Genomic DNA, 21,758 nt, shown 5'->3' with positions numbered 1-21,758 from the left:
CAAACATAAAACTTTTTGTGCCTTGTTCCTGCTCTTTGCTCTTGCAAAAAGACACTGGTGACCAAATGAGATACAGCAGAGAATAAATCATAAATCTTTTGACCATGATGTGAGAGTAAAATGTGTATTTTCATCCTTTCAATCATCTTTCTACCTGTTATAAGAGACTGGGAATGTTTTATGCTTACATAAATTAATTGACTGAGACAAGATTTTCATATATATGAAAAGTGGCAAAAAAGCCACTCAGGACCAAGCTCAGTGTCACCACTGGTACATCAGTGCTCCGCTGAGTGTCAGAGAGATTTCAACATGAGGAAATGCAAGCCCTGGCACTAGCAAATGAGGAAGTGATAGACATGCAAGTTATCTGGAACAACAAGAAAACCAAAACAAATTTTTCTCAGATGTTTATCTCTTCTATGGTTCTTCCTTGGAAAAAACCCCCAACAATTAACAGTAGAAGTCCCCTTAAGTCTGAGAACCAGTCATTTACATGAAAACACATTCTTAGGGCAGTGTTGGGAAAGCTATTGCTATCCAATTAAAGAAAAATATATTTCAGACTGAAATTTTATTCCCACAACTTAATGATGACTGATCACTGCAAGATGCAAACCACAGTATGAGATTCTTGGGGAATGACTGAACTGGCCGGCTTACTGCTGGCCAGAGCTCACTTATTTCTCTAGCAGCTCAATTTCAGGGTCTTTTTTTGTTTGTTTTTGTTTTGTTTTTGCTTTTGTTTTGTTGTTTGTTTGTTTGTTTGTTTTCCCACCTCAGACTGCAGCCAGAGCTAACAGGTATTCCCATGGTGGGATTTTGATTAGTCTGGTCTGAATTAGATAACTGATGTCCCCCTTTAAGTCAGGGAAGAGAACCAGACACTTCAAGGACATGATTCATCTATTCCTAAAGCAGATATCTATGCCAGACCAAATAAACTACACTTGTTTTGTCTCCCCCCTGGTTGTATGTTGAGCCTTAGAGACCTGTAGTAGATGCATTAAAAGTTGGGTGAGGTGGATCTATCTCCCAGAGATAGGCATGCTGGCAATTAGTGAGGGTCTTTTTCTCCAACAGTGTTATGTCTGTCCCAGTTTCTTTGCCAGAGAAAGTAGTTGTATGCATGGAGTATCAGTGTATACAAATACATTTCAGAAATCTCAGTGCCTTCAACATCTCAACTCAAAAGAGCATGACTTAGCTCTTGCAAGACTTTATACATACACTGGCTTTAACTTGCCACAGAACACACAGGCCCTGAGTGCATGTGCTGAACCTGATGTATACTAAAGTTGATGCCTCTCAGAGATGCAGTTTGGGAGCTTTGCTTTATGTGTGTTTCTGGTGCCCCTGGAGTCAGGGAAGTCTCTGACATGTTGAAGCAGCACTGAACTAATATAATTCTGTAGACATCTTGTGCAAGTACTCCTCTTGTTTAGAGCAGTAGCTCCCATTTATGATACTGTGTCAAATTCATCCCTGGTATTACTCCACTTATTTCACTAGTGATAAAATGTTGGCAGGAGCAAGGAAAACAGGGTATATCTTTTATGTAATTATATCCTATTCCTTTGTGGTGCTGCACATGACAGCCATGATAAAGTCCCACAGAAGCCAATTTCTATACTGTCAGAAACAATTTCAGAGAAAAAACGGATTTCATAGCCAAGTTTTCAGAATTTTTATCACATTTTAATTTCATGTCCGGCTCTCATTTCATTACCTAGCAGATGCAGATTCTTCTCTATCCGCAGTGCTGACTGAAACAGAAGTTCTTCACGATTTTCTATAGAGGATTCTGCTTCTAAATGAGTTTTTAACCAACAGCCATACTCTTCCTTGCTGAGAACCTATTACAAAGAGTATGTGAGAGCACAGTCAATATGATGCAAAGGCATTCATACTTTATTGAATAAAATGAAAAAGAAGTTCTGAATCAAGAACAATGAATAAATACCTTCAATAATCATTGCCAAGACTCTCCTTTAAAAACAAACTAAAAGCCTGCATTTACTTACTCTTTTTGCAATACAGAGGGTCCGCAGACCATCTACAGCATAAAGATTTAGGTAATTCTGCGTTTTGCTTCGGATTTTTTTTTGATGTTTGCCCCGAGGGTCATCTAGATAAGAATAAAACCATAAATTACTCGTTGAAAAATAGCAGCAGCTGAATTGCCTCAGAGAATAAAAGCTTGTATACAGTACTCACTCTACCAGTAGTTTATAATTTATACTTTTAAAGAGGTGTTGATATTTCCTGGGAAACTGAAGTAAAACATTCTATTAAAAGAAAAGAAGAAAAAGTCTTTGTTCTCTTTTCTGTCTTCCTTCTTCAAAAAAGTCACTGTGAATGTACATGACAAAGACCTTTTTTTACTCCTTAAATATTTCTTTCACCCAAATATTTTAAGAAATCATTATAATCTTCACAGCAAACAATACTGTCAGAAATAGAAGTATGATTTCAAAAACACCAGTAGCAAATGTTTTCCTGCTTCTCCACAGCTCATCATGTGCAGAAAAACAAGACTTAAAAATAGCATTCAGTTGTCCACCAAGGTTAATATCTTGAAAGAAATGGAAATAGTGCTCTGTTTTATCTAAGTGCATGAAGGTTCTTTTGTCTGTTAGTGCTGTACTGATAGTTCCCATCAGCCAACCCAAGAAGTTCTGGGTATGACTGCAATTTCATTTAGAGGAGGATTTGTACTTGCAGACCTCACAGCTAGCTTCGACCTCAGATGCATCAGTAAAACTTCTACTCAGCTTTAACCTTCACTTAAAGCCATGTGTAACTACTCAAAACGAGGACTGAGCATCTGTTTCTTTTCTCTCTTTAACTGGGACTGGCGCACTCTGTCATCAACACAGAGTAATAAACATGATGGCAGCACATTTTGTTCCATCTTATTACATGAAATGATGGCTCCAAAAATTAAAAACAAGTGATAATGCGTCTTTTTTATCATCTAGGATCAAGACAAGTTCATGAAAAAGGTACTGCAGTAGTAATCTTCAATATTATGAATTTCAAGGTTAGTACTTAAGTAAATGTACAAGAGGGTAAATTTTTAGATTGGAACCATTGAGTGAGAATGACTGGTACCTTCTGGCAGGTTTTCCTACTCCACAGTGTGATACACTTTTTTTTTACCAAAGCCTGAGTATTTTCGGGGTATGTCGAAACATTTTGGGATATAATACTGTACCTGGAGCTGTTCCTAAGTATAATATTTGAATTACTGGTACCAGTAATTGCACAGTAACCAGTCACTGAGTCAGGTGACCACTCCTCACCAGAATTCTGGGCACCTCAAGAGACCTCCTGTGTACTCAGTTCAGCACTGAGTGTGCTTTACCTCTCATACTGAGAGCCTGTGGGCACTATGCCATTATATATGCACTTGATACAGGTAAATAAATTAGATGGCATAAGCATCTTACTGTTTATAAGCATCTTACTGTTTATACTTTTCAGTGCCCATTTACCCAGTGTTTACTCATACTGAATTTGATCTTGCTATATGTTGTCTGCTTACATATATCTGTGTGTCTATAAAGTTACATAGCATTCACAACTTTCATATTTATACAGCAGCAGAGTGAGCAACTGGGCATTCAGATGCTCCAGCACAAACACACACATGTATTGATTTTGTAGAAATAAGGCAACTGTGAGTCTGGAATCCAAATATTCTGGTTTTTGTTCTATTTATCTCAACCAGGTATCAGAAAATTTTACTCACTGTACAACTATTTTCTCACCTTTAAAGACTTTTCCACCCTCTCTAGGTCTGCAAAACTGGGAGTATATGAACACAATTGTTCCTAAGGGACTCTGTGAAGATTGTGGTATTTCCTGCATATATTCATTTCAGTTCCATCTGATTAAGGTCTTGTGGTGAACTCTGACTGTTAGGAATATTCTCATGGGCCTGTCCATCTACCTGTTATACAACCTATTGTATTGATTGCCTCAAAGGGACAGTACAGATATATTATTCCAGAAGGACATCCCAATATTTGCAATTGGAAAGCCCTTTCTTACACTATATAGAAATATACATATAAGGAACAAGCAGCCTAACATGGTTTTATTTTGCTACATTTCTATTAGTTCATTATAACCTTTTTGGCACATGTGACTTCTATACTGCTTCTTGAAGCCTTCTTCACAGCCTCTTGTATTAGTGAGGTTTTTAAACTTTAGAACAATAAAGCAGGAAAGCATTTTTCCAAATATATTGTGATACATTAACATTCTAGAGAAAAACACCATTTTTTGTATATCCCACATGAAATTATCTTATGGGAGTGGCTATTTCCATGGCTCACTGACTTCAAATGATGCAAACTTCAATAGGTGCTTAAACACATCAAAAGCTGTTTCTATCCCTTTAAGGTTAAGTGGTGTTAATCACTTCAGCTCTGTCTGAATGTACAAATGCTCATACCTCCTTCAATGAACAAAGACAGCAACTCTCTACAAGTAGAGATGTGTATACTATTTCCTGTGCAAGTTCTCATTTCCAGCATACCAATGACAGCTAAAGCCCCTTATAGCTGTCCATGTGCCTCATCAGTCCTACCCTGAGATTTATCTTGGCTCAGAAGTTAAAAGGGAGGAAGGAATCTCATACAGACAAAATCCAGTTGTGGAATTTTTTTTTTTTTAGCTGGGATGCAGTGTCTGCTCTGAGCAGTGTGGCCACATGTACCATGTCAGTGACAAACAGCAAGGAAATCTCCTCCAGAAGAATGATAGAGAGCTAGTGGCCTTCTGCTTCTTCATTTCCTTCCATAATCTCGAGCTGCAGAAAGCCAGCACAGTCATTGTTTTCTCAGTGATTTATGTTCACAGTTCCTGTGCGAGCTGGGTATTGACTCAAACAGTAACTTTCTTATTTATGAACATGGTGACTGGTGAGATAAAGTAAAAACAATACACTCTTGGGAATCATTTCAAGGCTTTTGGAAATATCTGTTTGCTATCAGAATACACTAGATTCCACAGTTTTAACTAGATATACAGGCAGAGCAAATTGAGTCAATTCATAATATTTTTAAATTCTGAAGCTCATGACAATTTGTACTTTTCTATAATATGCTAAAGGAAGGAAGCTAAAACATAATACTTTTGCTTCTGATTTCAGCCTGTTTCTCTTGACATATTCCAAAATACTCTTCTTCCCTTATAGGAATCTTTGTTTCATGCCATGTGGTATTTGAGCTGGGAAATTACAGACATGGTGCAGCCTTGGTCCTTCAGTCTAAGGACGCAAGTCTCAAGACACACACTTGACTAGTGTACAGTTCACATGTCCCTGAAGCAGTAAGAGAGCAAAGACCAAGCCTGGGATTAGTTGTGGGATTAGTTGTGATGTTCATTCAATTTTTAGCCATTTCCTTAAAATGATAAATGACTGAATTCTTGTAGCATTACATCTCCTCTCACACATGTGTTCCACCATCACCAGTGAACTGGATAACACCAAGGATAAATCCCACAATACAGATAATAGACACAGCATAAATTTTTTGAGGCTCCTTCTACATCTATTGACACTAGGATACTGCAGGCAGAGACAGCAAATTCTGTTCCAGGAGTGAAAGATACTCAAGAGAAATGTCAAATGTTTTTCAGACAGATCTACTGAAACATACGGAATTACTGCAGCCAGCAGGGGCTTAAGAGGACTGGAAAAAACAAGGGGAACTGCTTATGGTGTTCTAGTGGATGCACTTTACATTGCTGCAAAAGCAAGCACACCAGAACTTGCAGTTCAATTTGGGCTAAAGAAACCCCAAACGAACAGAAAACCCAAACCAAAACAAAAAAAACTTCCGGCACAATTTCAGAACCACTTTCAATTTGCTTGTCTGTAATGATGGTGGAATCTGTATTTGCCCAGCTACAGACATTGCTAATTCCCACAGTGACCTTCAGGAACTCTGCTTCTTCCTCTTCTTCTCTGCCACGTATCACCTTTGATAATGTTGCCATTTTCAAATTTTCTAGCTGACTTCACTGTTTTTACCTAGGTGGCTCCTAGACCTGCCTGAAATTTCCTTGAAAATTCCTTGATCCATTAAGTCTACTGTGAATGGACATTGCAGCTTTGAACACAGTTTGTTATATGGTGGCAAAAAATTTAAGACCTGGCATAAATTTTTTTTTTCTTTTCTAAATGCTCAGTTCTCATTCTGAGAACACATTTCCAATCATTATTTTCTAGGTATTACAAATTTTCAGTGATAAAAATTCTCTATTACTAGTTTGGAAGGAAAGAAGCTTCCATAAATGCTCTACGTGCCTTCTGTGATATCAGATCTTTGCTAGAAAATTATTCATGAATACTTTGTTGTTAGTTAAGGACAAGTTGTTCTTAATTTTTTTGGCTCAGCTTTAATTTATGTGGCTGAAACCAGAAAACTAATGCCAACATTTTTCTGTGTTTCGTTAAACTAAAATTACACAGTATAAGCCTTTCACAATTGTTTACACCAACTAATGTCAAAGTAACCACAAAGTCAATGCATTAGTGAAACACAGGAAGTAAATCTAGTACTTTGGGGCTCTGTCCATTCATATTGGGGCAATCTTTAAACACTAGGTGAAATTCAGTGTTGAAAATACAGTAAATTAGATGCAAACTGATTAATGCAAACTGAAACCCATGAGTCTCCTCTAACTTCTGAAAACTTACAGGATTCTTCTTGAAACCAACTGATTACAATTAGCTATTTAAAGTCCCTGCTTCCTAGGACATTTGGGTGCTGGAGAATTTTTCATGCTTTAGGGAAATTCCATGTTCACTGCTACATGTCTATTACTTGCTAGTCAACTATGTATATGAAGCCAAGATTTCTTGTCTGAACAGCATCTCTATCTTTTGACACAAACCTTTCTGTTTTGATGGCTGAATGATTAACATTGCCCTTTAGCATCATGGTTAAACATGAAAAAATATGATTAATGCAATGTGTTTCAGCAAAAGGATGTAAGGACTTGAAAATCAAACAGAGGGAAGCAGAAATAAGAAGTTCTTCAGTTTCATATAAAATACTTAATTGTGCAAGCAGTGCCAGGCAGGTTTTTCTAAAGAAATATGAATTGTTTTGGCCGAGTTGCAAGAAATTCCCTTAAAATAAAGCTTCCTAGTAGAAGATCTACAGAAATTATCTTAACTCATTCTCCTGAGGTAAAGAACCAGCAATTTGTTACAGAAAATTTGCAATAATTACAAAGTATTATAAAAGAAGGGTAATGGTTGCCATTCTACAAAACAAAAAGCAGGCAAGTCTACTTGCTAGGCAAGGCAGTAAGATACAATGAGATCTTCAGCAACTAACTGCCTCCCAACCCCCCCAAAGGTAAGCAAAAGGTGTACCTGAAGAGCAGGGGAGAAGAAGATCCATAACAACTGAATCTGCTCCTTTAGTGTAAACATTTATTTCATCTGTGAGAGGATGCCTGACCACTACTGACATCCTCTTCCTGACGGAATCAAAGCCCAACGTATGTAATACTTCAAAGCTTAAGGTTCCCAGGTGAGGTAGCTCCACTGATACCTGGTCAGACAGCCTTCCAACCAGAGAACAGTTATATGCCCTTGCTGCATAGACCAGAGCAGCTTCATCTGGACTCTCTGCTTCATAGCGGAGTTCTCCTTCCCCAGGTGCACCCGCCCCAGCTGTCCTGCCTTGCTGGGAGCTGTAGCCATTGTTATTCATCTGTGCAGAGTATGCCAGCTTCTCTTCCAGTTTTAATAAAGTGCTATCCGTAGATGAAGATGAAAGCACGCTTAAACCAAATCTGTGCATTGATTTGCTTGTAGCTAGACTAGAGGAACTGCTGCTGTTAGATCCAGAGGTCAAGCGACTTGGGGTGAATCTTCGGATGAAATCTTCAATGGTTTTTACTGGAGATTTTAGTTCAAATCGGTCTCTAACCTAGAGAAGAACAAAACCCACCAATGAGCAAAAGCTGTACCAGAATTCTGACACTGGTAGTAGGCATCTCCAACTAGAGTGAAATTTCTTTGAGGGCAAAAAGTAATGCTATTTGTATTTTTTGAGAAAGGAAAGCAAATGGACAACACTGACTCAACAACAACAACAGAAAAACTCACTAGAACTTCAGAATTATACCTGTGTATGAAAGCACATATGTTTGTATATGTTTGTATTAAAACAGTTTTTTCTTCTTTCACCTCCTCAGATATGACTAATGGGTAGTCTATCAATGTTGCAACACTACCATCAGCAGTGCATTCTAAAAGCTACCATTAGTATGAAACCTTGTCGCCCTCTGTGCATACTCAGTGAAAGTAGTGAAAAAAATTAGTGCAGCATTTTTCTTTTGAGAAGGGTGGTATCACATAGTAGTAAAGTTTAATGAGAATATGCCAATTTTGAAAATACTCTCAAAAGACACTGCGATAAGTAATTTCCTCTGTCTCTTCCAGCACTGAAGCATTTTGCTTCAGACTTGTCCTTCATCACAGTTCATACAAATCTGTTCTAAAGATACAGTAGCATTACTAGTAATAGTATATTCATAGTAATATATATTATATTGTTGCGTAACAGTGTAGCATTCCTGAAACAGCAGAACTGAGCATTCTCCAAATGCTTTCTTGGCACAAAACCACATCATTTTGCAGACTAGTTCACTTTTTATTCCAATCTGGAACAGAAGCAAAGTGCAGAATTTTCTCCAGAATGGAAATTGCAGCTGCTGGCGAGCTTTAATATTACATTCCATTACAGTTTTGTCTTACAGATCATCTTGGGATTGCGTTCTTGAAATTCTCATTCATCAGTGAAACGAGTTAAAGGCCAATTTAAGCACTAATGACCATTATTTCTCATAATGAGTCTAAGATGCATATTTTACATAATTTGAAAGTTTTAAGTGATGTTTTGCAAGTGTATTTCTCTTTTTAAACTTCTAAAAAATGTCTCAGCCTTTTCTTAATTTAATCCATACATATGAAGCATTTATTCACTGACAGCTTATATCCCTTTCTACTAAGTTTTGCATGCTTACAAATTAGTTTCTACACATACTTACATATTTATGCTTATTAAATGAATAAGTTACATTACAAGAAATCAGGAGAGTTTCAGAAATATCTTTAAATTGTCGATGAAAGCACATCTTGCTATGGAGGCAAGTGAAATAGCTGACATATTCCATTCAGCTAATGCATTATTAAACTCAATCACATAGTGGTTCTACGAGGCATCTCACAACTCACTCTAGTTGTTTCTCACTAGAACAGGAGGTTTTCGTTTCCCTGGCTTATGAGATAACTCAGTACCAAGGCGAAAGAAGCCTGAGCTCTCTTTAACTCACCTTCTGTCGGGGCTGATTTGGCGCAGTAACCACAACTGTGTTACAAATAGTCAAAGCTATGAAGAAGTCAAAAACATCACATAGTTCTGGACTCAGATGGGATAATGGCTGTTCGTGGCTCCTCATGACCTCCAGATGCTTTGCACATTCATTCACTTTTTCTAACAACCTTGGGTCAGGTGTGATGTCCTTCTCCTAGTAACAAATACCAGTGATTAATACCTATGTTTCTACACCGTTCCAAAGCAGCAACAAACAATTAAAAGCATCCAAAGTAGTGTCAATATCCAGAGTTTTGTGGTGGCCTCACATCACAGAGTAGAGGTGGAGAGAACTCTAACACACACATTTTAGACAATAAACAGTTAACAATGAGCCTACTGGTAGAGATGATGTGACATATTTATAGCAGCAATATTTATCTGCTTTGGAGGTAGTGGAAAGGAGGAGAGTTACATATTAATTTTCCTCACTCTTTCCTGTTTAATTCAAGACATTTATTATCTAATAGTAAAGTATGGTACACTTTAGAGACTAGAGGTGTGGAAAAAATAGACAGCAATGACATTTAAAGTTTGGTGTTATATCAGCACAAGAAAACGAAATAATCTTCAACTGTTTCTTAGAGAATAACAATCATCCATACATTTCAAGTTAATTCATGAGGGTTTTTTCACATTGAAACACTGAGCCCTTTCAACTCTATTTCATTAGTACTTTCCACTTATTTAATATAATTCTTGTCAGAGCAAACTCCAGTATTTTGTAACACAGAGGGAGGCAAGGATACAAAAGATTAAAAGATAAACTGATCTAATCCTCTTTTCTCAGTTGAATTTTATCTCTTGATGCTCAGCAGCTGATGAATATGGGCAACCACAGAACTTCACGTACAAAAACTGCAGCTTGGAATTTTATCAAAAGAGCTTACTCTTCTTGACTGAAATCAAGAAATTCCAACAGTGCAAACAGCATCTTTCTTTGTCTATATTTGCAATTTGCTCTAAGGGTGAATTTGTGTCAACAGTGCAATAATGCAAAAGCCCTGAATAGACACGACTTGGCTCTCCTCTTATTACCATTTAGCTCATGCAAAACTTACACAGAGTTACTACAGTATAAAATAAACCAAATGAAGATGTAACAACATAAAGTCACCAACATTTTGAAATGTAAAGATATTTACTTTTTAAAATCCAACACATGCAGTCAACTGATAACCACTTAAACTATGCTATGGTGCATATCAACAGCATCTATGAACTGGAATATGTGCTGTTCACCCTAGAACTTGATAGTTTTAAAATCCTCTGACAAAAGAGAAGAGGCATATGCAGAACAATTCAAATCCTTGAGCTCAATGCTGTACTCAGCTTCTGTAGATAAAAGAAAGACATACATTTCTTTCCAAAATCTAACTAAAACAAATGTTTCAGATTGTCTTCACCTTCAGCTTGTTCCCACAAAGGCATTTAGATAAGATCTATGCTAACACTTCATTGTGTTTGTACAAACAGCTATGACTACAGAAGTCAAAACACCAAGATGAAATCTATAGAGTCACACAATGTGCTGCAGATTTCTACACCTCTTCCTTTCCAGGACATGGCTCTATTACAAGATACAGGACACTGTGCATTTAGTTCACATGCCTTACCATTGGGCTACTGAATGCAGTGTGCTTTGAGAGTATGCTTGCTCTTTTTGCTTCAGCTCTGCTACCCGTGCGCCGGTGGGTTTTGGTGCTCTGGCTCCTGTGTATCACTTTGATGCTCTGATGGCTGCAAATACTGTCACGCTGGGACACAGTTCCTCCTTTTGGGGCTGCCTCTTCTTCTTCAGAATCAGGCTCTTGGTACATTGCTAAGCGTTTGGCTATCAGTAAAAATAGAGAGGGACAAATGTTGTATATGTTAAATGGGGCTTAGAAAGAGAGAGGGACATGGTGACTTTTTTTTTTTTTGGTGATCTGATTTTAATATTATTCTGTGCTTTCTCAGCAATAATGAATGATTCCATTACCAAGAGATTTAGAGTAGTCTTAATTGAGTGGCAGTATCTAATGAAGGATGCAGATAACATAATTAGAAATGTATCACAGCGCACTGCCTCCCTTATCATCACATTCTCTCTGGAAGGCAGTTAGACTCTGCAGTAATTCAGTGCATCCCTGAAGACTATTCTCCAGCTCTGCCTTATGAAATCAACCAAATAATTTCATCTTCACTTGAAATCTGAGTAGGAAATAAACAATCCAGAAATTTTCCTGTCATTTCCAACATAAATTTCAAGTAAAGTGTTTTCCTGCAAAAATGTCACATCTACTGAGTACCAGTTACTGACACCTGAAATGCACCCAGAGCAACCCACCTACAGAGCACTACTGCCTTTGTAAGAGATGAGGTACAGAGAGCATTAAAACCTTGCTTAATGTCAGGGCCATTTGTTGCAGAGTGGAGACAGATTCTTGATTGCTAGTCTAGTGTTAAAATCACAGTGGAGCCTGTCCCTACTTCTCTGGATGGCAGAGTGGACAATGCAGCATGCAGTATGCAAAACAGGGTACCCTCACCTACTGCAACACTTGTTCCTATCACCATCTGCTGCAGTGACCAATTCCTGGTTTACACAGAAAGAAAGAGTTTTTCCAAATGATATATTTCACATGAATGCCTCAATGAAGAATCCAGCGAAGCCAATTAATGATAGATAACAATCCTGGCAATTGGATATACAGAAATCAAAAAGGAAACAGAAAACAGGGGTGAAACAGCCATAGAATCCTGTCCCTCTAATGACAGGCTGTTTAGCTCTAACTGATGTACAACACAGTTTTTCATTCCTAAAGACCATGGGCATTTAGTAATCTGGGTGATTCATTAGGCAGAAAAATACCACTCTTTTATTCCTTCATTATGTATTAATTGAAAAGCTTTCCATTATGCTTCCAAAATAATCCACACTATACAATACAAGTTACATACTTGTGGCTCAGTTTGCTTCAGTTCTCCAGTGTAACAAATTAAATTTTCCTAATAGCAAATGATAAATCACTAGCATGTAAGTTAATTATTCAGGCCTTTAACAAACAAAAAAAAAAAATATTTCAAAATACTTCCTGAAAAAAATCTTGCGTGGCGAGTTTGGCACATGATCCCTTTTAATGTAGCTAGCTTTACAAAGAAAAACCCACCCTCACTACCCACTGCAATTTCCAAACATGTTTTAGCTGTCAGAAAGCAGCAGGAGGAGTTGAAACCAGACCACACACAGTACATGGTGATAGCTCTATCACTACAGCATCATGCATGAGAGGTTTTTTCAACTCCATTTGAAACAAATATAGGCTTTGTCTGTAAAGTGGAAAATGGGAGTTTCTCAGTCCTGGCTGTGAGTGCACACCTGGTCACTCCTCTAACTCTGTATCCAAGTATGCAATGTTCTCCACTGCACTCTGGCTCCTCTTGGCAAAAAATACAGACCATGGGTGTAGAAGGGACCACAGCACATTTGGAATCACAAAGACTGCAGGACACCCCGCAGTTCACTTCTGCCCCACAGCTTGAATAGAGCCCTGCAGCCCTGAGGCTGATGTAGACTAATGGTGAATGACTGGACAGTTTCCTTCATCAGCATTATTTTGTGGGATACATGTTCCTCTATGTTATGTGGTGGGAAAGAGGTTGAGCAACAGCATGTTCCCTGCTGTGTAAGGCAGCTGCACCTTGAGCCACACAGCTTCCAAGAGAACAGACAGCACCTTATCCTTTCAGTACCTGCCTAGCTCTTTGATTACAGAACATACAGAACAGCTCAAAGAATTAGGGAGGTTACTGGTTTCCTTGGTCCTTCTGTTGCATGGTAATAAGCTGCAAGTAAATGAAGTTTATTTCACCTCCAAATGTTGCTTTCTGCAATTTCATGCATTTGGGCCAATGCAGTTCTCACCTCTCCCATCACTCTTCCCCACTAATTCCGACTTTCTTCTGCTCTATAAGCCTCTTTGTATTTTCCCAGTGAAAATGCAGATCCCTGTAGTGTGCATTGAATTCAACTGATTATAGGTTTGTCTATATCAGAAGCAGTCTACACTGAGGGCCCAAATTGAACTACAGCACCTACTAAGAAGAGATCCAGCCCTGGATCAAGAGGAGAGCCAGACTGTGCCAGACTGCTCACTGCTCCCCCAGAAAAACAAGCTCCTTGGAAGGAAGGATTCCAGGGGGAAGGGAAGGGAAGGGAAGGGAAGGGAAGGGAAGGGAAGGGAAGGGAAGGGAAGGGAAGGGAAGGGAAGGGAAGGGAAGGGAAGGGAAGGGAAGGGAAGGGAAGGGAAGGGAAGGGAAGGGAAGGGAAGGGAAGGGAAGGGAAGGGAAGGGAAGGGAAGGGAAGGGAAGGGAGGGAAGGGAGGAAGGGAAGGGAAGGGAAGGGAAGGGAAGGGAAGGGAAGGGAAGGGAAGGGAAGGGAAGGGAAGGGAAGGGAAGGGAAGGGAAGGGAAGGGAAGGGAAGGGAAGGAGCCATGTGGATATCACAGTATGTTAATTTAAGATGATGCCTCAAGAACCAGAATGGAGCAGCACACTGAAGGGCTTCTCTCCTTCTCTCCACTGGGGAGGTACAGTGGAGAGCCCATCTGGGGAGGTATGATGGAGTGCACCCCTGGGATGAGGCCTGTGTGAGGGCAGTGCCAGACAGTGCAGCCTCTGCCTCCATTATATTCTGCAGGTCCTTGGTACATGCTGCTAACCCCAGGCTGAAAGAACATTACTCAAGATGACACAGCAGTAGGGTTTTCTGCACTTTACCAACATTTAAGATTTAAGTCAAGAATAAGAAAAATATTTTTGTGCCTCATTTTCACTAGAGCCTCAGCAGCAAAACCAGTTTCAAGTAGAGCTGGTGAAGCATGTGGACACAGCCACTTTCAGGAAAAGCATAAGAAAAGTCTGGATTTGCTGTAGGGATAATATTTTCACCATAGATGCTGGACGTTTGAATGGCAGGCTGACAGAAATCTGTGCTGCTTCTTCTCATAACAGGTAACATCCCTTGTCAGGGAAAGGACTGGCTACAATTATTTCAGCTTTGCAAAATGTGCTTCTCAGTTGATCCAACTCCCTTCCAAGCAGAGCTTTTTTTTTAAAGGATACATTTTCTTTAATAATCATACCTACTTCAGGCTTCTGCTCTGAATACACATCTTGAGATATAAGACCTCAAAGATCCTGAACTGAATATAATTTTCTTCCCTGTATAAAAACTCTATGGTTAAGCAGAGAATGCATTTCATGTACAATACACAGCTATGCCTGTATACCATATCTCTGGATTCCTCACTCCTCTTCTTTCTTGCATTACATCTAAACATATCTTTTTAATTCAACATAGCAAAAGCTGTTTTCCAAAGCAGCACTCAGGTTGTTTATTAGCATTACACTGATAGTGTGGTTCTTTTTAGTCTATGTAATAATAGCTATCTCTTGTTCCCTGTACAAGTTTTATTGCAGCACATCCATTTAATTGTCCTTGCCACTGAGAAAAAGGAAGAAAAGGGAAAGTAGGAACAAGACTAGAATCTCATTTAACCAAATCAAATGCAATTCCTTTGATACAAATGGTGTTATTTCAGTTTACAGCAAGGGAAACTTAACAACAAAAAACAAGCCTGAGCACCTTTCAACATTTTCTCAAATGCAGTCTTACACATTATGCAGCAAGAACTAAGGACTTTAAAGAAATAATGAAACCCAGTTCAATAGTTATGCTATGGCTGAGGTTCACATTGCTTCAGCTGTGCAGTGCGTGCTTCTCTGGGAACACACTGTTCTCTCCACCCACTCAGCTCCCTCCAAATGAGAACCTTTTCCTGTGAACATTATAACCTGAAAGACATTGTTGTGGGATACTTTTCAGCTTCAGCACTGAAAATTGATGGCCTTGATCTTTTTTTCAATCCAGTTTCTTATTAAGGGCAAAGACACAAACAGCTTTGGTAACACAGCAATGCAATTTATGAAAGTCAGATTTCACTGTGCTGTACTTCACTTTATATTTATGGCACAAAGAAGAAACAAAGGTTAATACTTATTCCATTAACCCTCTTTTATCTTTCAGAAGACAGCAGGAAGCTATAAATAAAACTCCTGTAGTAGCTGACAAGTATTGAGAAGATAAATTCTTTATCTTCTTAAAGATAAATTCTTTTATTTTAAAAATCCTTTTCTTTAATTTCATTTTGATTCTGTTTTTTTTCTGTTTTACCTTCCATGCCATATATGTTCTATGACAAGGAGTCCATTTTGCAGGCTGACAGAGATACTGCTGCCACACAGCCAGATGTTCCAATGACTTGAAAAGTGGGATTAGGAACCCGTAAAGAATTTCCCTTCAAGCAGCATAAAACTGCAGACCCCCTTAATACTTAAGTTGTCAGTGTGTGGGCACTATTTTACTGTGGAAAAATTCCATTTTGCCTCAAACCATTCAGTAAGGCTGCTCCTGAACTGTCACAAAGTAAATCTAGATGTGCAGCACTTGCACCATCACACCACCTTATTTCCTTATTATTTTACAAGTGCAAGTTTATTTCACTTTGAAGTGCACTCTAGTGTCTACATAAAGATTCAGTCAAGCAGCTAGAATGCTATAAATTTATACAAGTGTGCTAACATGATCTTAATTTACTTTGCAAGAATTTACCCATAAGAGTAAGTCTTGAGATAAGAAAACACCAAGATTTCCCTTCCTCTATCCTCTTGGCATCCCCAGAGGCTTAATAACCTTAAGTCCTTTATCAAGAACTCTTTACCCAGAAACTGAGAGAATTTCATGTTTCTTGAGATTTTTCAGAGAAATTGTCAGTTTAGGTATGTGCTTAGAAGAAAGTAGTGCCTGTCTCTAGGTATGAGTTATTCTGTCTTTTACAGAACCTAAAATGGACACTCCCCATGTACTGAGTTGTACACCCTCTCATACCGATTCTCTCCTCAATTACCAATTTAAAATTTTCAAAAAGCAGCAAGGAAGCTAAAGAGAAGCTACAATAAAAGCTGCACAGAATGCCTGAAGCACCAAGTTCTGCTAAAGGTTTTCAGCTTTCCAGGAAAGGCTAGATGGACTATCCTGAAGCTTGTCAGATTTTAAAGGTGGCAGATAAGAAATCCCTTTGGAAGCAACCACAACATTTATGGAAAAGGTTTTTGAACTTCTGTGCCTTAAAAAAAAAAAATCTCTAATATGGCTGGACTATGCAGGCTATGTTCTCATGACTGCACACAACAAGAAAAACAAAATTCCACAACAAAACAGCCCCCCAAACTAGGAAAGATTTTTTTAACATAATCTATTTTCCTGTAAAAATTAGTTGCTAGCCAACTTTCATCATGAAAAACTGGATGGCAGAAAGAAGCTCATTCCCTCTGATTGAGTGATTAAGAAACTTTGTTAAACAAGAGAAGAATCACTGAGGTTTTCTCCATCTACCTTAACTTCCATAAATTTCTCTAATTCTTATGTTGTCTATAGTTCTTTTCAGTCATTGGAAAGAAGGGGGAAGAATTCAAAGAATGAAAAATTCAGATTTTTCAGATTTGTGTGGTTGTATTAATGGAGATTCAATTTGTGTTTTGTCAACAGCTTCATACAATGGGTAGCTAAAACTAGAAAAACAGAGATCATGTCCCATAGGCAAGAGGGTGATTAATGCAGCATTTGGAAAACAACTATGAAAAATGTCAGGCCAAGACCATCTGGTTGTAGCTAAATCATGTAAGGACTTTCAGAAGCACAGTCAGCTTTGGGCACCTACTGTCTCTGGGATTAGCAGGCAGACTTGGGACATGGCCAGTTCTAAGAACTGTTAGAAGCTGTCTCAGTTCTAAGAACTGCTAGAAGCTGTCTCCTAGCCTGCTATGGCCATGTGATTTGGAGAAGGTAAGTCATACGACATGAGGTGGGAATTCTCTTTGTCTGTACAGAGAATTCTACACCACAGAGCAACAAGCATGTATTAGAGAACCATCATAGATGCCTAAAAAAAAAAATATCTGATAAACTACATCCCACAAATGTTTCATTTTCTCCAGAAACTGTAAATTTACCAGATTACTATCCTCCATGCAAATATCAGCAATTAGGTAACTAGTATCTGATCCTTGCCAATATAGTCTCCACAGCACCCAAATGTGCAGTGCAAATTCCCATAGTTTGATCCAAATGAGTGCATGATCCACAATCAAAATACTGTAAGTGACCTCAACAGTGATGAGTATTTCATCATGCTTCCATCATGGAACTATTATTAAGTATGCTCACAATTTTCCCTACATTCCTGGATTCCTCTTTAGTGCTAAGCTTTTGCTTAGTACCCATGAGTAATACTTTGTACTAACTCCAGCTGATTCTGTCCCACACAAGTGCAATTTATTGCCTTCTATTATTCATGGTTTTTTTCACTTCTTGTCTAGACTAAAATAATGCAACACTTCTGGGCAAAGCACCATCCCCGTCACAAGAAACTTGGAGCTCATAGAGAATTCTGCAGGAAAATGTTTTCTCCTGAGCATTCATGAATACTTGTTTCCTGTACCTAAAAATGTATTGAGTATCACTCAGGGTTTCAGTTTTTATATGTAATGTAAATTTAAATTCCATAATTGCTTCAACCCTGCAAGGTCTGCATAAACCTCTGTGATGAAAATCATAATTAACACGTCCATGTCTGATGCAAAACAGAACTCTCTCTCGTAATCATAAAGCTCACCTTTCACATGGGGAATTATACAGCTTTGTGTTAGGAATTTCCAAGGGAAAAAAGGATACTACCACCACTGAAAAAAAAGACATACTGCCTCAAATATGCCAAATTGAACACTGCATAGCATACACTTTTAAAGTAGCTCCCAAGCTCCCAAAATGTATAGGGAGAGGAAGAAGGGGAAAGACCAATCTACATGTCCCAGAACTCATGTGCATTGCTTAATGCTCTCCCTGAGTGCAAGGAACTGAGATATGACAATGTCAAATGCAGTATAATAACAATTGCTGTAGAACAGAAAAGAATGGGATAATTTCTCATAACTCTGAATAAATTTTAGGGAAAAGAGCTTATAAAGCAGCATAGAGAAAATTTATGATGGCTATTCACAATCTGTTGGTTGAGTAATTAACAGATATAAAGTAGTCCTAGATTATGCAGAAAAATAAAATGCTTTAAAAGAAAATGAAAGTTCGAAAGTTAGAAAATTTCAGACCTCAGTTTGTCAGTGCAGACATAACTCTCCTGCTCTGTGTGTGTGCATGGCTTACCCCAAGAGTATAGGGACTCCAAATGATTTCAGTGGAAAACTTGCCAGCACATCTTGCCGTGGGAAAAAAAGTCTGCTACATCTTAGCCTTGTTCTTGGTTATGGCTGAGTGGTACTGTTATAACTGAAATTTCTCTCCTAAAACTTATGCCTGAGGCAAACATCTAGCATGATAAATTTGAACCAAATAGTTCGAAGTTTTGTACAGCTATCCAAATCTGAAAACAGGATCTTATCATGAGCAGGGTCAAGCAACTGGAATGCCAGGCACTGCTAACCCACCACAGCAGAATAACAAACTTAAGCCAAAGAGCTCAGAGCAAGGTTATTTCCATCCTTGGACATCTGCTTTTACAGTGAAAAATGACCTGTTATCTTTTGCATCATGACCCATGTAAAATAATTTAAAATTAAGTTCGTCATATAAAGGGCTACTCAAAGTAGTATTCCAAGTAATAAACCACTGTGCATGAAAAAAATACTTTGTTATGTGAAGATATAGTGTCATCTTTGAAAGAGATCAAGAAAAGATAAATGACTTTTACTTGATTTTCCAGCATATATGGCAGACTCAGATCACCCCCCTAAGTGAAAGATTTTAGAATTTTCTTTTTCATGAAGTCTTCAACAAAACCTGATATACAGAGCAGGATAGCATCAGTTATAACATATGTAGGAAAATACTCTGATGTAAGAGAGAGAAAAGCAGCTGACAAATCATTTGCAAGTAAGCACACAGCAATGAAATGTTGTTGATGCACCCCCTAAAACTAGAAAGAGCTGTGTTAGACATTTTATCATATCTAAACAAGAAGGCTTCAGCAGCAGAAAAGATAACAAACAGATGGTTATAAGATCAAACTGAAGAACATAGCTTACAAAATACTTGAATAAAGAATGTTATTTATACTGATTATAGAGAACAAATTAAATAGAAATTATCATAATTTATATAATTATAGAGAAAAACTTGTTTTCCCTAGAGGAAAAAACCTAAAATAATAAAATCCTATGTTAATATTCTGCGTCAATTTAAAAATTATATTTGTCAGAAATTTTATACTGACTGGAGTTTCAATGAAGCCCAAAGCCATAGGTGAAAAGAATGACTGAAGAAAAAATCAGTTTATATATATGACACTCTTGTTCATAGTGACATTCACTCTGTTTTCATTACCTTTTATATTGTAATATGAAATCATAAGAGGAAAGTGTGCAACAACTTGTATTTCTGTTAAATTCACTACATCTGAAGAAAAAAGACCTCAACATTCAACACTCAAACTCAGGGGCCTGATGATATCAAGCTCATAAAAATACCTTTTCTGCACTGTTTTAATTGGCAATAACATAATTCTTGCGAGGAACAGAATGCACTCCGAAATTAGCATAAACATGCAAACAATCAGTGGCACAGAAGAAGCAAAAAATAATGAATAATTAGAGTGTCACAAGCACATTTAGTAGTTCAGTAACACACTTTAAGTTCTAATTCTTTTCTCTTTCTTACCTACTGTACAGAGGGAGGAAGTCACAGGTTCTCCCCAAGTTCTTTCTGTAACACTTGTAACACTACCCAAAGATCTGCTTTCTTGAAAAAGAATGCCTTAAATCTAAGATCTCAGTACTACTTTAAAGTAAGAAAAAAAAAAAAAAAAAGAACAATTCACTACTTCAAAGTATCTTTTTCTGATTTAAGATCTTATCATCCTTCTAAAGCATATTTTAGAGTTCCCAGTCTATTTTGATTCTTTATCTTAGTCTGTATCTTATTTGTAAGCTGAAATTCTATAGTGTTCTTTGAGAAAACTGCCTAATCAGAGATCTTTATGGGTTGTGTAGAATAAGAAACTTATTTTTTGCAAACACGGATATTGTAACTGTCAATATTTGCCTGCATACAGGATATGATTTGAAGAGTTAAGATCTGTTCTTTCAAAAATGATAATGACAGTATGTTAGAGAAAAATAACAAACTATAAACATCATAAAATAGGAAATCACTTCATCATTTTAAAAGGATGAAGAAATAACACAGGGAGCACAGTTCTCACATTGCCTTGTGAAAACAGTAATTTTTTACTGTTTTAAGAGGCTGGTACTTGTGGATATTCTCTCAACTGCAGTGTTCGTAGAGCAAACATACCTGACAGACACTTCACACAGGAGAGCTGAAAAGAATCTGACAAAGGTAACAAAACATGCAATTCTATCAGATTACATTTCTTGCTAATATGAAAACTGGCATATTTGTCTGCATTTATTTCTCAGTACAAAAGGATAATCTCATTGCAGGTGTTCGATCAGACACTAATCTGGCTGTATGCATAAAAGCTTTATCTACACTGTACACTTCAAACACACCAAACAAGTGTGATACCAGCAGCACCATTCAATTTTCTTACTTTGGCCATGCACTCAAGTGCTTTATTACATCAGGAGCTGAAGTCAAAAGCTTTAAATACCTTGACAGCACACTGTAGATATTACAATCTAGTTAGATTGTCATTGTTAGCTGAACACAGCCATTGAATCACACTGATCTGAAAACAGCTGTTAAATTTCTTTTGTTTTCCTTTTTTGATTTAACATTACAGCAACTTTTCTGACTGCTTCAGTTTGCCTGAAGCACAAGTGTTAGATAGAGAAGTGGCCATGAGCTCACCATTATCATCATGGGAATACTCTATTCCAGAAACAGTACATCTTCGGAAAACCATCTTGTTTTCAGTAAGTGTCCCAGTCTTGTCTGAAAAGATAAACTGCACCTGACCCAAGTCTTCTGTGATATTTAAAGCTCGGCACTGCAGTTGAGAGTCTGTTTCTTCATCATATAAATCTTTATCTTGATGAATAAAGTATACTTGGCAGATTTTAACTATTTCAATAGATACATACAAAGAAATTGGAATCAGAACCTAGAATACAAAAAAGGAAAGAGAATTAGGAGAAAACAAAAGCAAGGACACAATGAATTATTAAAGCTACTTAGCTTGGCACTAGACTGGAACATAAAGAAGGACTTTAAACATCTCAAGTTATTATTGTGTTTAAGGAGTTTATTTACTGTATTAGATGAGGAAAACC

General features: G+C 37.7%; 1 protein-coding gene across 1 annotated transcript in view; it reads right to left on the bottom strand.

The window, feature by feature from the left end:
• ATP10A (ATPase phospholipid transporting 10A (putative)) overlaps window positions 1-21,758 on the bottom strand; it is a gene marked incomplete at its 5' end in the record, with an annotated part of 108,136 nt that overhangs the window by 17,365 nt on the left and 69,013 nt on the right. Inside the window, 6 exons of the mRNA XM_079298044.1 lie at window positions 1,730-1,856; window positions 2,025-2,128; window positions 7,400-7,961; window positions 9,370-9,564; window positions 11,027-11,244; window positions 21,337-21,589. Of these exons, the coding sequence (XP_079154170.1) occupies window positions 1,730-1,856; window positions 2,025-2,128; window positions 7,400-7,961; window positions 9,370-9,564; window positions 11,027-11,244; window positions 21,337-21,589 (1,459 nt within the window). The remainder of the gene's footprint in view (window positions 1-1,729; window positions 1,857-2,024; window positions 2,129-7,399; window positions 7,962-9,369; window positions 9,565-11,026; window positions 11,245-21,336; window positions 21,590-21,758) is intronic.

Source organism: Erithacus rubecula (assembly GCF_903797595.1).
Source record: "Erithacus rubecula genome assembly, chromosome: 1".
NCBI lineage: Eukaryota > Metazoa > Chordata > Aves > Passeriformes > Muscicapidae > Erithacus > Erithacus rubecula.
This window is presented reverse-complemented; position numbering and strand designations above follow the sequence as displayed.